The 15936-nt window shown below is 41.9% G+C and overlaps 1 protein-coding gene across 1 annotated transcript in view; it reads left to right on the top strand.

Annotated features, from left to right (window-relative positions):
* The window catches only part of LOC124775450 (juvenile hormone esterase-like), a 104035-nt gene that overhangs the window by 14363 nt on the left and 73736 nt on the right, over positions 1-15936 (top strand). Inside the window, exon 2 of the mRNA XM_047250283.1 lies at positions 14241-14378. Coding sequence (XP_047106239.1) covers positions 14241-14378 — 138 coding nt within the window. The remainder of the gene's footprint in view (positions 1-14240; positions 14379-15936) is intronic.

A 15936-nucleotide genomic window follows, 5' to 3' on the forward strand; every position in this document is an offset into this window, starting at 1 on the left:
TTCTTAAAAGATCTGTCGAAGCGCTATCGTTAATTGTGGTAGTAAATTTGGTATATATTCCGAGCAATGAGCTGGTTTTAAAAATGTATTACTTAAAAGTAAATTAAGGAAATAAGCTTTGGGCAAGTGTTGCCTATGACGTTAAATTCCTGCATCCTGTTACGAAGTCTCAAATGTTTACTTCTGTTGTGTGATGTGTTGTTCTGGATGAAACGAAGGGCAAGCACACAGGCTACTTACCGCCAAGGGCACCGCAGAGTTTAATGCCTCGTTTGACAGAGCAATTTCCATCAACAACATGATATACCAGCACAAAATGTTTATCGTGTAACCCCAGAAGGAAGATACTGCATAGTAATACTGAGTGCTCCTGCAAGCAGAAAAGGGAAATTCAGCGAACCTAAACTAAAGCCAGCAACCTTGGTTGTATCAACGAATATGGTAGCTAGTGAAACCCCCTCTCCGCTAAACCAATATACTTAGCTCTTATTAGTTTCTATCAGTTTTGCATAGCACTTTCAAAATGGTTTAAATTTTACAGAAGATCTCTACCTATGGCGAATTCTACAATACTGGCGTACAATATCTTTTGCGATTCGTTTTACAGAGCAACGCATCCGTAGTGTCCACAGGAGACACTTATCTGTTTGGTCCAGTAAATATTATCTGCTTGAGAGATGCCTCTTAAATACCGACCAGATTAAGCAGATGACAGCTGTTGCCACTTTCTGCGGATCAGCTTTACGGTTGTAAATACTTTGTCAACTGGCAGTCTCGAGATAAGATAAAACTGAGGCGCTGAAAGGACAGACAACGCTGCCGGCGATAAAGCGATACCGGCGTGGACCAACAGATCAAAGAGTTAAAAACGCCACAGGCAGCTTATCGGCACGACTGATAGTTGAGCTCACTTTTATTCGTGGAATCCTGTACTTTAGGCTACTTGAACTTAAATTTTATATTATTATACAGGGTGTTACAAAAAGGTACGGCCAAACTTTCAGGAAACATTCCTCACACACAAATAAAGAAAAGATGTTATGTGGACATGTGTCCGGAAACGCTTAATTTCCATGCTAGAGCTCATTTTTGTTTCGTCAGTACGTACTGTACTTCCTCGATTCACCGCCAGTTGGCCCAATTAAAGGAAGGTAATGTTGACTTCGGTGCTTGTGTTCACATGGGACTCATTGCTCTATAGAGACTAGCACCAAGCACATCAGTACGTAGCATCAACAGGTTAGTGTTCATCACGAAAGTGATTTTGCAGTCAGTGCAATGTTTACAAATGCGGAGTTGGAAGATGCCCATTTGATGTATGGATTAGCACGGGGCAATAGCCGTGGCGCGGTACGTTTGAATCGAGACAGATTTCCGGAACGAAGGTGTCCCGACAGGAAGATGTTCGAAGCAATTGACCGGCGTCTTAGGGAGCGCGGAACATTCCAGCCTATGACTCGCGACTGGGGAAGACCTAGAACGACGAGGATACCTGCAATGGACGAGGCAATTCTTCGTGCAGTTGACGATAACCCTAAGGTCAGCGTCAGAGAAGTTGCTGCTGTACAAGGTAACGTTGACCACGTCACTGTATGGAGAGTGCTACGGGGGAACCAGTTGTTTCCGTACCATGTACAGCGTGTGCAGGCACTATCAGCAGCTGATTGGCCTCCACGGGTGCACTTCTGCGAATGGTTCATCCATCAAAGTGTCAATCCTCATTTCAGTGCAAATGTTCTCTTTACGGATGAGGCTTCATTCCAACGTGATCAAATTGTAAATGTTCACAATCAACATGTGTGGGCTGGCAAGAATCCGCACGCAATTGTGCAATCACGTCATCAACACAGATTTTCTGTGAACGTTTGGGCAGGCATTGTTGGTGATGTCTTGATTGGGCCCCATGTTCTTCCACCTACGCTCAATGGAGCACGTTATCATGATTTCATACGGGATACTCTATCTGTGCTGCTAGAACATGTGCCTTTACAAGTACGACACAACATGTGATTCATGCACGATGGCGCTCCTGCACATTTCAGTCGAAGTGTTCGTACGCTTCTCAACAACAGATTCGGTGACCGATGGATTGGTAGAGGCGGACCAGTTCCATGGCCTCCACGCTCTCCTGCCTCAACCCTCTTGACTTTAATTTATGGGGGCATTTGAAAGCTCTTGTCTGCGCAACCCCGGTACCAAATGTAGAGACTCTTCGTGTTCGTATTGTGGACGGCTGTGATAAAATACGCCATTCTCCAGGGCTGCATCAGTTCATCAGGGATTCCATGCGACGGAGGGTGGATGCATGTATCCTCGCTAACGGAGGACATTTTAAACATTTCCTGTAACAAAGTGTTTGAAGTCACGCTGGTACGTTCTGTTGCTGTGTGTTTCCATTCCATGATTAATGTGATTTGAAGAGAAGTAATAAAATGAGTTCTAACAAGGAAAGTAAGCGTTTCCGGACACATGTCCATATAACATATTTTCTTTCTCTGTGTGTGAGGAATGTTTCCTGAAAGTTTGGCAGTATCTTTTTGTAACACCCTGTATTCATTGTTGCTGGAGAACACCGCAGATGTTTTCGTAAATTACATTGTAGGAAATACTGCAGCCATCTACAAGTTTTATAGAAATGATTTTATTGTACCATTACTAGTTTCGGGCCTGATCCCATCGTCAGAGAGTGGTGATGACTTCTTGGCAAGATTTATAAAATTTTTTGTTGATTACGTAGTTTACAAAAAGTCTTACTTTCTATACAAGCTCTATACATTATAATTACTGCATGACAATCTCTCCTTTACATATTTTAGAGGAAAAAGGAGTACAAAGGATTTTGTTAGAAGAATTAGAAATATACAACCACAATCATACTTAACGTGACTGTATCTTGAATGATCAACTAGAATTAAGCAACCATATTTCCCTCCAAAATTTCGTACTACTTTTATGATTTGAAAACTTAGAAATATTAACTGAAAGAGCGAATACCGTATTCTTCATTGGCCATTACCAGCAGTTGAATAATTCAATGTGTAATTCTAAAATGATGTGTACTACGGGGAAGTATCTTTGCAGTAGCTCCAGAAGTATAAGATACCTGAACAATATCATGTTCTTTGGCCCATGAAATTAGCAGCCGATGTAAACAAATGTATGGGCCATCTTGTATTTGGTTTAGCTCATGTATTAGCATAAATCGGAAAAGAGAATCAAAATTCTCTCTCTTATAATACGTAAAGGAGAGTGTTTCATGAGGTACGTACAATGTACAGAGCTTATTTAAATGTGAAATCTTTTTTAAACTAAGTATCCACAGACCTTCAATCTTAAAAATCTTAAGAAATTGCGGGCTCCATACAAAATTAATCAAATTGATAGAACTCACCTTAACCAACACCGTATCGAAAGTCAAGTTCAGGGGGGAACTCTGTGAGCCATACATCATAAAAATAGGTTTAAGACAAGGAGATTGCTTGGAACCCCTGGTGTTCAACTGTGCTTTAGAATACATTATGAGGGCATGGTGCAAGACTAACCCAAAGAACATCCAAATTGGAAGACCCAAAGACAACATAAGTTTAAATTGTCTAGGATTTGCTGATGACCTTGCTTTCTTGTCCAACAGTATTCAGGAAACCAAACAACAAGTTATCTCACTACATGAAATAGCACAAAAAGTTGGTCTTGGAATATCCTTTGAAAAAACAGTCATCATGTTAACTGACCCACCACTCATAAACAAAATTGCCATAGGAAACCAAGAAATCAAAATTGTAGATAAAATTAAATATTTGGGAGAAATCATAACATACAACCTCAATGAAAAGCTAACATGGCATGACAGAATAAGCAAATTATCTACAGCACAATATATCCCCAAGAACACCTACAACAAAAAGAGCCTGTCAATAGCAACAAAATTAAAACACTACGAAACAATCACTCAACCAGAAATAATATACGCAAGTAAAGCCATCTTCAAAACAACTAACACTGATCAAAAGGACAAATAATCAAAATGGAGAGAAGAATCATCAGAACGTGCATCGACAAATCGTACGACAAAGATGGATACTGGAGAGTAGCTACAAATGAAAGAGTCTACAAGGTAATAGAACCGGTAATGAGTACAATCAGGAAGAAACGCATTTCATTTTTCGGACATCTAATCAGAACACCAGACAACAGGATCATCAGGAGAATAATAGAAAAATTGTGGAATAGTAAGTGCAACATTAAGTGGATTACAGAAATCAAGGAAGATTTGGATGAGCTACAGATTACATTGGAAGACCTAAGAAACAAAACTGACAAAATCAGGAAACTCACAGACAAACAAACCAGACTGCAAACGAGAATCAACAAACAGACAATAGGAAGAATGATTTCCGATGAAGAAGGACGAGATCCGAGAGAATGAAGAAGTATTAGGCTGACAGGAAACTGAAAAATTCTTTGTATAAAGTTGGCTAGAGTGGTCCAATGAAGGCCATAAAATTTAAATAATAAATTATAATAATAAACTACGTAATCACAAAAACTTTATATATTTTAGTACACAAATGTAACATCTTTTGAAAATTATGTAATCATATAAACTCTGTTATATTTTAGCAAATAAATGTAAAACTTGTCAAGAAATCATACTAGTAATGGTGCAGTAAAATGCTTGTGGCCTGTTGTAGTATTTCCTACAGTGTAATTTAACTTTTACAGATCAACATAGACTGCTGGCCACTAAAAGCTGCAACACTACGAAGGGTAAAGAATAAAAAAAATGTTTTTTATACGTATACAGTAGGTTATGAAGAAAACGTTATTAGGTTTGTAAGTGATCTGGATGTACACGGGGAGAGAAAGTTAGTGCATATGACTACCACGTTTGTCAGATAGAATGGCCCCAACTCGTTTTACATCGGTTTGAACTGATGTTGGATGACAGGTGCGGTACGTCATTCCATTCTCCTTCGACTCTCTACCAAAGTTCAACAATCGTATTGGCTGCAAGCGCGCTTCTAACACTGCAGCAGTTGACTAGGCGTTTTCACTGGGTGAGATAACTGGAGAAACTGCTGCCCAGGGAAAAGCGTGAAACACCCATTGTGTCGTGACTGCTCAGAATCTGTATCGAGACAGATCAGAACAGCACGGGCAACACATGGTCTTGCGCTGTTCTATTGAAAGATATGGTCGCGGACGCTTCACAGATTGGGCCCAGCCGCTGCCCTTGACCCATCAGAAATGTAACGCCTGCTGTCCAAATGACCGCCTATGTGAAACAGAGGTGGTCGTGTTGTACAGTCAATGGCACCCCGTACCATTACGCTAGGTGCTGGACTAATAACGATGATGACGAATACAGTCTGGCAAAATCCGTTCTCCTCGGAGACTCCCCATATGGATACGACCATCGCGAACTGTACCCGGGAAAAGGCCCCACAGTCCTGCAAGTGCTCTACTGTGAACAGTGACAATTTTTAAGACACCTCTTCGGTCTTTGTGGTGGAAAACTTACCCGCCCTTGGTTATAACACATTTTCGTTTCAGTTTTGTCAATAACATAATGTCTCATTTAAGTCTATAACTACAACTTAATAATTTAATTTATGAACAAAATGCAACCACTCACTACTTACCGATCTTTTTTTCACGTAATATAAGAAATTTGCCATAACTGTTTGTTCCAACCAATTCCAGCTTCTTACGTCAGCATAAGCAAGAATTTTTGAATTTCATCGATTAGTGCTCCTAATTTATGAAGTGAAATGTACTTGGCTACAAATGATTTTTTCTATATCTGGCACACAGCGTTATTGCCGGTCTGTGCCATACGCTGCATACTGGTGAATGCTCATACCTCACTGTGTGATGTTATCACCTACATTTGAGCTACTTTTCAGTACCACAAAATGAAAAGTTCTGACCATCATGTCGACCAGTACTCCCAAAAATAACATCTACTGTGAAAAGAAAAGAATGTAAAGTGAGTGACATACCCCTGTTGAAAATATAATGCTATGGCTGAAAGTCTCCGATATAAAACACATGTACATATTCACGTAGTGTGGAAGATTACGAGGGCGTCCAGAAGAGTTTTTTATGTGAAAACTCTTAAGGATTTTTAAATAAATCAAACGTTATTAACATTCTACATTTTTATTCTTCGTATCTACAAATTTGCAGTCCTCTGCTGCTAAAGGGTATCGAATTGCACCGTGTAACATAGCGGTGTGTAACGTAACTAAGAGCTTTTACACAAAATATTCGGAGGCGTTACTTTTCAGCACGCCCTCGCATATTGGTTCCTTTCCCAAATTCATTCTTGCAGTTAAACACTGCACTGCTTTTCACCATTCTTCTTCACGTACACTGGAATGTGTAGGCAGTACAGTTACGACTAACGAATACTGTATATGTGTACCAATAAATACATAATTTTCTATTTATGTCCTTGCAAGCAACCGTACATTCATCTTCCAGACTCTTACCGCTACAATGGCGTCCAGCAGAAGGTTCAAACCAGCCTGCACTTGCAGCGCCCTCGGTGTCTAGTCATTTTTACAAGGTTTTTTACAACTTGCACTCGTCTGAAAAAGAGGACGTGCTGGCGCCACTCCTGTGTCTAGTGTTGGCGTCCAGCGAACGACTCTCGGCTCGCCTCTCATTCCTGCCGCGCCAAGGAAAGCCGCAGAAATGGCCACCTTATTGACAGCTGATGCTCAAGAATGATCAAGACGTCGCCAAACTGTTCTGTGGATACATTTTTTGCTGCAGATAAGCTCTTTCCCGGGCTCATGGCGGGACCTACGAAAAATACAGGCCCCACAAAAAACTTGTTACGTCACACTAGTTGCCCTGTCCGACACACATCGCGAACGCTCGGCTGCGTCCAGAGCCAGGAGGGAAATCACAGTCTCAATGGAAAGGTACCCATTAAAGACTGGGACCAGGCGGAAAATCAATATCTCAGTGGACAGGTACCCGCTAAATAATTAACATTGTCATGTACTATCATGAGCAGGTATGAAGTATTAATCAGGTCTAAAATAGAAACTCGTTCCCGCATGAGACGTTCGCTGCAATTCGTAAGACCTGTAATATCACGTGCTGTGGTGCACGCCACAGGGCCTGTAAATCTCGCAGGCCCTGACTACTGATATGTGACGTGGCTGTAGAATTCTGTCGAACGAACAACGTCTCATTCTCCTGGGCTGCTGGATGCTTGGGGTGGTTGGTACCTTGCTTGACCTCGAGTATGGCTGTACTGAACCCACCGATTTGCGAGTAAGACCAATGCGAATAGTCTCGATAAACCGTCATCCTTCCACTATCGATACATAGTCGTAGACGATTTCCTCTTTAGACGAGGTATAACAGGTTCTCCTCACAAACAACGAGCAATCAAAAGCGATTTCTTAATGAGAGACCCGCTCAGGAACCTTTCCATATACACAGAATGTAGATGGCCCTGCTACTGACTGCTATACGAGGGCGCGCTGAAAAATAATGTCTCCGAATTTTCGATGTGAAAATTGTTAAACTTTTTAAATAAAATAAATGTTATTAATATTCCACACCTCTCATTCTTCATGTCTACGTATTCGCAGTCCTCTGCCGCTAGAGGGCTCCGAGTTGCAGCGGTATAATGTGGCGATGTCTAACATAAAGATGTCGGTACGTGAGAAACAGAGTGCTGCAATAGAGCTTCGAATTCGAAGAGTTGGTCCATACATGGAGCACGCTCTCCTTCAGCATGACAACGCCAGACCACACACGACCACTGCGACATCTGCAACAATCTGTCGCCTTGGGCTCACTATCACCGATTATCCTCCGTACAGTCTCGACTTGGCCCCATCACATTTTCATCCGTTTCCAAAACTTAAACACCACCTTCCAAGACTTCACTGTAATAACAATCAAGCGTTGCAAGCAGAGGCGAGGTTCAACAAAGTCACGAGTTCTACAGCGACGGTCTCAACAAATTAGTATTCGTTGGGAGAAATATGTTCATTGCCAGGATGTCTACGCTGAGAAATAAATATGTAGACATCAAGAATAAATATGTAGAATCTTAATAATGTTTGTTTTATTTAAAAAGTTTGAAGAGGTATCACATAAAACAATTCGGAGGCATTACATTTCAGTACGCCCTCGTAATCCGTCCAGTTGCGTTGAAATGCTAATCAGCTTCATCTCCAAGCAAGTTGTACACTTCATGCCTATTTGACGTTTGTTGCGTGCAGCCTTCCTGACTTTGCAATTTTGATGTCTAGAAATGTAAATGATATTTTCACAACGAGATTTATTTTCAGCAGCTTGACGTTTTGCCCCGTCTTTCTAGCTGGTTCATTCGTTCAAGGATCGCTCTAGTGAAATATTTTAAAAAAATCGTCTGTTGCTGCAAGTAGTGTAACTATTGCAAAATAAAGCAAATACTTTTGTTCACGTCATATTGGTCTTCGTTCTGTCATGAGGCAGTGAAATCTCATTAGACGTAAATAAATTTCTGTCGGGTATGCGATCACATGAGCATATAAAAGGAAAATCGAATTTTCGATTAGTGCAGGAAGGAGGAAGTTGGTTTATTGTACGTCGACAATGAGATCATAGATACAGAGTATACCCTGAAAGTGTGAAAGGAATTCAGCCATGTTTTCTCTCAAAGGGATCATTCCATTGTTTGCCATAAAGATTTGGGAAACACGGGAAATGCAGACTTTGGATGAACGTACGGGGATTTGCATCACCATCTTCCTGGACGTGAGACCAGTGCATGTGGCGCATTGTGTAAAATAGGCATTCTCGTGGAAAAAAAAGCGTATCCTGATACGACAACTAACGTAATCTTAACAGGAAGTGTGATTAATCTAATCAGGCAACTCGCTTCCAGGCACTGAAATGTTCCAGACCCACTGCCACTGTAACTGACGATGTTGTTGGCCATCAAATCAGTTCTTGAGTCATCTGTTACTTTTATCCATTCACGATCATTGGCTGTCAACTGAATGCTCGAAACAAATGTGCCTACAACAAAGTCATACTCCACTTCTAGTTGTGTCACATGTAACTACTCCACTTACCAAGGCGACTAGTCGAAAGTCATTCGGCGACCTTCGTCTGCTAGTACGTTTCCTAACTTCCGTTTGCTTCCGACGAATAGTAGTGATGACATAACGTCGGCACCCGTCGAGCCTCATCAGACCGCGAAACTTCCAGTTTTCGGGTTATTAAAACGTGTTCCTCCTCTTATTCATCTAATCAGTAGTTTTTCATACTCGTTGCCCATGAATAGTTTTATTTATATTGGTGGCATGTATAACGTATCTTTCGTACTGCATCACGTGCATTCCACTACACATAGGCGTGTTCGCTATCACTGGAGTGAAATGGGTGCAATGTTCTGAATAGCCAATACAAAATCCTGGATGATTTTGAAATAACGATTCTTATTATAGCGCTGTGAGTACTGGCGCTCAAAGATAATATGCTTTTTTTTCACAAACGTGAAAACTGTAATAAAAGTTATGGGAACGATCATTAGTCCTGCTTCAGCAACACCAAACAACTTTAACAATGTTCTTCATTTATGATTGACTAAATTTTAATTAAATCCTAAAAACTTATCAGGGTGGGACCAGGAAGCTTTGTGCTGGTGTTAGTTCTTCTGTACACACACTCTAAGAAAAAAAAAGACGCACCACGAAAGAATTATCCAAATGGGACGGAAGTCGGTAGATGTGATGAACGTGTACAGAAAACCAATAATCACAATTTCAGAAAAATTGTGCAATTTATTCAAGATAAAAGCTTCACAAATTGAGCAAGGCAATACCCCATTGGTCCAGCTGTGGGCCTTATTAAAGCACTTATTCGGCTTGGCATTGGTTGACAGAGTTGTTGCATGTTCTCGAGAGGAATTTCATGCCACAGTCCATCCAATTGGCTCGTTAGATTGTCAGAAAGCCTAGCTGGTTGGAGGTCTCTGCCCATAATACTCCAAACGTTCTCAATTGGCGAGAGATCCGAAGACCTTGCTGACCAACGTAGGGTTTGGCAAGCAAAAAGTTAAGCAGTTGAAGCTCTCGCCATGTGTGTGTGTCGGGGGTGGGGGGTGGGGGGTAGGGGGGCAGGCATTATCTTGCTGAAATGTAAGCCCAGTATTGCCTGTCAAGAACAACAACAACACGGGCGTAGAATATCGTCGACGTGCAGCTATGTTTTAAGGGTGCGGCGGATGAAAGGGCTCGTGCTATGAAATGCAGTAGTACCCCAGATTACCACTCCTGGTTGTCTGGTTGTCGCGGCATATGGCAGATGACAGTCAGCTTGGTATTCAACCGCTGTCTAGGGCGTTCACTTTTGTATCTTCCCACTGCCTGGAGCTTCTCCAGACTCGTCTTCGGCCTGTAATCAGACTGATTGGAGTAGAATTGTGTTTAGTCATCAGTCCTGTTTCGAACTGAGCACCGACAACGAGCGAAGACGTGTCTTGAGATGCCACGCAGTGTGGTGAGACACCAAGCTTATTGTCGCCCGCCATACGATCCGACATCGAAGAGTAATAATGTGGGCTGCCATTTCATAGCAGGATCCCTTGGGATATCATCCGCGGCACCCTTACAATACAGTGGTATGTCGGCGATACTCTACGCCACCTTTTGTTGCCTTCACGGCAAGTCATTCTGGGCTTACTTTTCAGCAAGATAATGCTCGCCCGCACACGGCGAAGGTTTCTACTGCTTTTCTTCACGCTTGCCAAACCCCACCTTAGGCAAAAAGGTCGTCGGATCTCTCCTCAAGTGAGAACGTTTGCAGCATTATGGGCAGTGCCACGCAACCAGTTCGGGATTTTGACGACCTAACGCTTCAGTTGGACAGAATTTGGAACGACATCCACCAGGAGGACATCCAACAACGCTGTACCAATCAACCCCCAACCTAATGACTGCATAACCGTGGAGCATAACAGACAGCTTTCTGCGACGTTTCGTCTTGACTACCCTCCGTAATCTCCTTCCGTAATCTCATCAGGAGATTTCGGTGGTACGGTGCTGTGTCTGTTAGCATCATTCCATTTCAGTCCCAAGGAACACCCAGCGTCACTCTGTCCAATAATGGTTTGGTCTTTGCCTTTTTCGTCGGTGATAAATACGCATTTGCTACTGTTCTCTTAGCTACTTTGTTTCTTGGTCATGGTAGTAAACCCAGCACTTGCCCATCGTGATTACGCGGCTATACAAGTCGTCAGGACCGGACTGAGAGAGCTATAAGATTTCCGCACCCGCTTCCGTTCGGCGTAAAGGGCGATCTTTGTAAGTAAAAGGATGCCGTACAAAAAGCTGAAAACTGATCCATGACTTATTTTCACAGTCGTATCTATCGTGATGAGGCGATCCTTGAGCAACAGGACTCCCTCTTTTCTCGTGATTCCCGATACTTGACAGAGAAATGGTCCGCCACTTATTCCTTTGTCATTCTCACTTGTTTGACCTCCACCTTACCACTGGGTCATATGATGTTGGTTTGTTCCTGTATCAGTTGCATGTGGACTGTTGTAGCGTTGTTCCCCTTCAAACGAAGAACACGAATTACCGCACTGCACTCCACACTATCAATGAGTTCTGCCACTTTTGATTAGGACGTCCAGCGGAGAGCTAATGGTACAGTGGCCCAGGGACTTCAAACAGGTATCTGGGAACGAACAAAAAAATTATGAGGGGCGAATGTTGTACCTTTGAAAACTTTTCAGACTTTAGCCGCTAGTCCTGTAACAGATCTTTAACATATTTTCTTATTCCGTTTTGAAATTCTAGCACTTACTTGATGTGTTCTGTCGTCTCTTGCGGGGATAAATAAGGTAATGAGGAGAAGTAAAGTTTTTCCGAATGTGAAAAACCGCTGCGATGTTCAACATAGTCACGCAACTAAGATCAAATATTCTGTTCAAATTTAAAAGTACTGCAGTCGATAAACTCCGGTCACTATTGTATTTAATAATCTATCTGTTACATAATTGTCCTACTACGTACCAATAGTCAGTAAGTACAATCAAACTAAGAAGAAGAACTATAAAAAATAAGTTACAAGTTAAAACCATTTGGAAGTAGAAATTATTGGCAACTAACACAAATTTCCAATTTCCAGACAAGGAAAATTGTTAATCGACTAAAGAAACTTAGTTTTTTTTAACAAGGTCTTCTTCCGTTTCAAGGTAAAAAATTATGCACGATCGACTAAGTACGGCTTAACTGTCCATGTAACTAGTTCTAAAAGTGTACTTAATTTTATTCACCGTAAAACTCTGTAACTGAAAGATAAACAGTATTCTTCAAATAGCTTTAATATTTTATTCATCACTTAAATAATTACAAAGGTTACAGAGAACACAACCTCATATTACACAACAACAAAGAAAAAATAAAATGTCGGAAACTGCTTACGGAAACTTTTATCATGCATTCCTTCAAATGGTTCAAATGGCTCTGAGCACTATGGGACTCAACATCTGTCGTCATCAGTCCCCTAGAACTTAAAACTACTTAAACCTAACTAACCTAAGGACATCACACACATCCATGCCCGAGGCAGGATTCTAACCTGCGACCGTAGCGGTCACGTGGTTCCAGACTGTAGCGCCTAGAACCGCACGGCCACACAGGCCGGCTGCATTCCTTCATATGATTCTAGAAACAGTCACTAGATTGAAACGCCGACCAGGAAACATATATTCGTAGGTACAAATTCTCCACATTAAATTTAAACAGATAAATTGTTAACAAGCTTTTAGTTTTAGTAACTGACGTAATCACCCTCGTTATCATCAACCTTCTGCAAAAATTTCGTTTTGGAGCGAAATATCTGAAGATGGCATTTTGGACTTTTTTTTCGACTTTTAAAATGTTGTAGCGATCGGAATAAATGGAAACCCTATCATGCAATATCGAACGAATATGGTGGGTGAGCCGATACCTTCCACCTCCAGTTCATTAATTTTTCCAGGGTTCATCTTGTGCAAAGCAGTATTGCGTTATCATGTTACCGAGTAACGCCTTTTCAGTTGACTGTTGCTGGTCACGTTTCAATTCAAGATTCGTTTAATTGATTAAGTTGTTCACAGTAAGGTTCTGCATTGTCAGTTCGTCCAGGTTTTAGCACTTTAGAATGAACGATCCCGCGAATACTCCACCAAACATACAAAAGCGCCTTTATGGAGTGAAAATTTCTCTCAGCTGTACTTCGTGAAAATTCATTTGAAGAGAGCCACTGCTTTTTGCGTTTTGGATTATCATAGATGATCCATTTTTCATCTCCAGTGACGAAGCGAACAAAAAACGCTTCTGTATTGTGCTGCAGAAGCAATAAGTTGTATGTGGTGGATCGGTTAGCTTTGCTTGTCTTTACCAATCTGCTGCAAATGTTGTTGGATGGTCGATCAAGATTGGTTAAGAGTGTTCGACAGTCCCTCGATTGTCCGATACGGATTTTCTTCCGCTTTCGCTCTTAACATGTCATTGTTTACAGTTGTTGGTTTTACTGATCTATACGAGTCAAAACGATCAGAACTGGTGGATCTGAACTTAGTAAACCATCTTTGGCATTTAAGAACGTGCAATGGACTTGGACAATCATCGCAAATGCTTTGGTAGCAACTGTTGCGTTACTACTCTTGTAAAACTCAAAAAGCATACAATGTCGCCCGGATATGTACCTCTTCTGGTATTTCGCTGAGAAATTCACCATAAATTGCACAAAAGTTTAATTATTTACGACTAAACAAGTCACTCTAACCTTAAAATGTATTTGGTGCGACTTTGAAGTACACAACGAGCTGATAAATGAGAAACGAACATCAACAAGCGCAAATGCGACATTGTTTTCCGATGCCCCAAGTAGAATATTTTATATTTTCGAAGTGGTGAAGAAATCTTTATGATACACCCCACATGCAAAACAAAGAAACGGCATCGGTTTATGTTCTCGACAGAAAGAAGTGGGTTCAATGAATGTTATTTATGTCTTTTGCATGTTCGCCTATAACACTAGTTTCTCGTTTCCCTGAGTTGGTAAAGGGGTGCTATAGTAAAGACACCTGTAGAGAGGCAGAAAATGTTGTTAGATATGAGATCACTTGAAGAGAATGAACTGCATACTGTAAGCCTGTTGTTGTTTGCGTTCACATTGTATAGCAGGCTCAGGTTGTAGCTGAGTGAGTGGTTGCGCTGGTGTTTCAGCCGCCGCAGCCTGCCGAGAAGTGGACGAGCATCCGGAACGCGACGGAGGAGGGTCCGGTGGCGCCGCAGGTGAACCTCTACACCGGCAGGCTGGAGGGCGACGAGGACTGCCTCTACCTCAACGTCTACACGCCAAACGTAAGGGCCGCGCGCTGTGTGGCGTGACTCTTCAGGGTGGGGCGTCCAATTTCTCGGGGGAAGGAACACCATGATGTTGGAGGAGGCAAGGCAAGTTGATGCTACAAGAAACGGTATAAGCTATTGCCTTTGACCTCCGTATCTTCGTCCGACATTTGTTCAGTGATTTTTCTGATGTTTGGCCAGCACGAATGGTCGGCGTCGTCGAAGATTCGCCCTCTAATGTTGGTGGTGGACTGGAGTCGAGCCCACGGCCAGAAAGTATACCGGGTGTCTTTCCCAAGAGTCGTCAGCCGCATTTTCTTTGGTGTTTCGTCAGATATTTGCGGTTTCGTTCCTGCGCAGTGTAGCTGCAGTCAGCCCATGCAAATATTGCTCGCCACGTCTTTCATGCGACGACCAATGTCGACGAAATGAGTTGGTTTGTTTCCCGTTATGACCAAATTAGTTTTAAAGCGCTATTTTACGTGTCCATTCGATAGAGCTGTCCCAAAGTAGCCTAGTGCGATATTAGTTTGATCGACGAGTATTAACAATGATAGTAAACCACAAATAATTTGATAGAGCGGTCCCACTTTAGTCTAGTGCGACATCTATTTTATCGGTGTGTGTTAACAGGGACAATAAACCACAAAGAATAACCAGTACTTCAGCACCGAGTGAGTAGAGTTCTGTCCTACACTGACACCTGCTGCTGTGAAGGAGCGCTGCTGAGTGATATTCTTCGCGACTTACTGTTTCTGTTAATACACACTGATAAAAGGTATTTCACTCTCGACTAGTGTGGGACCGCTCTGTCAAACGGACACGTAAAACGCCGCTTTTAAAATCATTTTGCTTCTAACGAGAAACAAACAGACGTTTTTGTCGACAAAGGACGCCACATGACAGACGCAGCGAGCAGTGTTTTGCAAACACCGGCCGATACATCAAGAGAAAGGGACAACCTGTACATACCTCTCGCGTCTGAACGTCTTTCAGTGATCATTACCGCTGTTGTTCTCCGCTACGTCATTGAGCCAATATGTCAACAAGTCGACATGAAAGCCTCAATAATTTTCATGTAAGCAGCGACGGAATGACACTCTAGGGTGAGAAATGTGTACGTATTACCAGTATAGTGAAAGCGTCCGAAATACTTTAAAATGATTAACTACAAAGCAAGAAAACATTGTTTAAATGCTGCAAACTAATTTCTTTAGACACATGCTTCCGATTTCCTACTTATTTGACAACATTTAACAGATTGATAACATTTTACGAGGGTCACTCCAAAAGAAATGCACACTATTTTTGTACAAATACAGTTCTCATTCTGCATATGTGAAAGTTTTACAGTGTGTAGATACATCCTTCCCGCTTGTTTTCAAACTTAGTTCAACCTGTTCCCGTGAGTGGCGCCGTCACATCATGTCTTCAAGATGGCTGCTACACTTGACGTTCGTCAGAAGCAACGTCCTGTCATAGAATTCCTGCGCTGTGAAAACGAGACAGTGGGAAACATCCACAAGAGGTTAAAAAGTTGTATGGAGATGCTGCTGTCGATCGCAGTACAGTT

The sequence above is a fragment of the Schistocerca piceifrons genome, chromosome 2, assembly GCF_021461385.2.
Source record: "Schistocerca piceifrons isolate TAMUIC-IGC-003096 chromosome 2, iqSchPice1.1, whole genome shotgun sequence".
Taxonomy (NCBI): Eukaryota; Metazoa; Arthropoda; class Insecta; order Orthoptera; family Acrididae; genus Schistocerca; species Schistocerca piceifrons.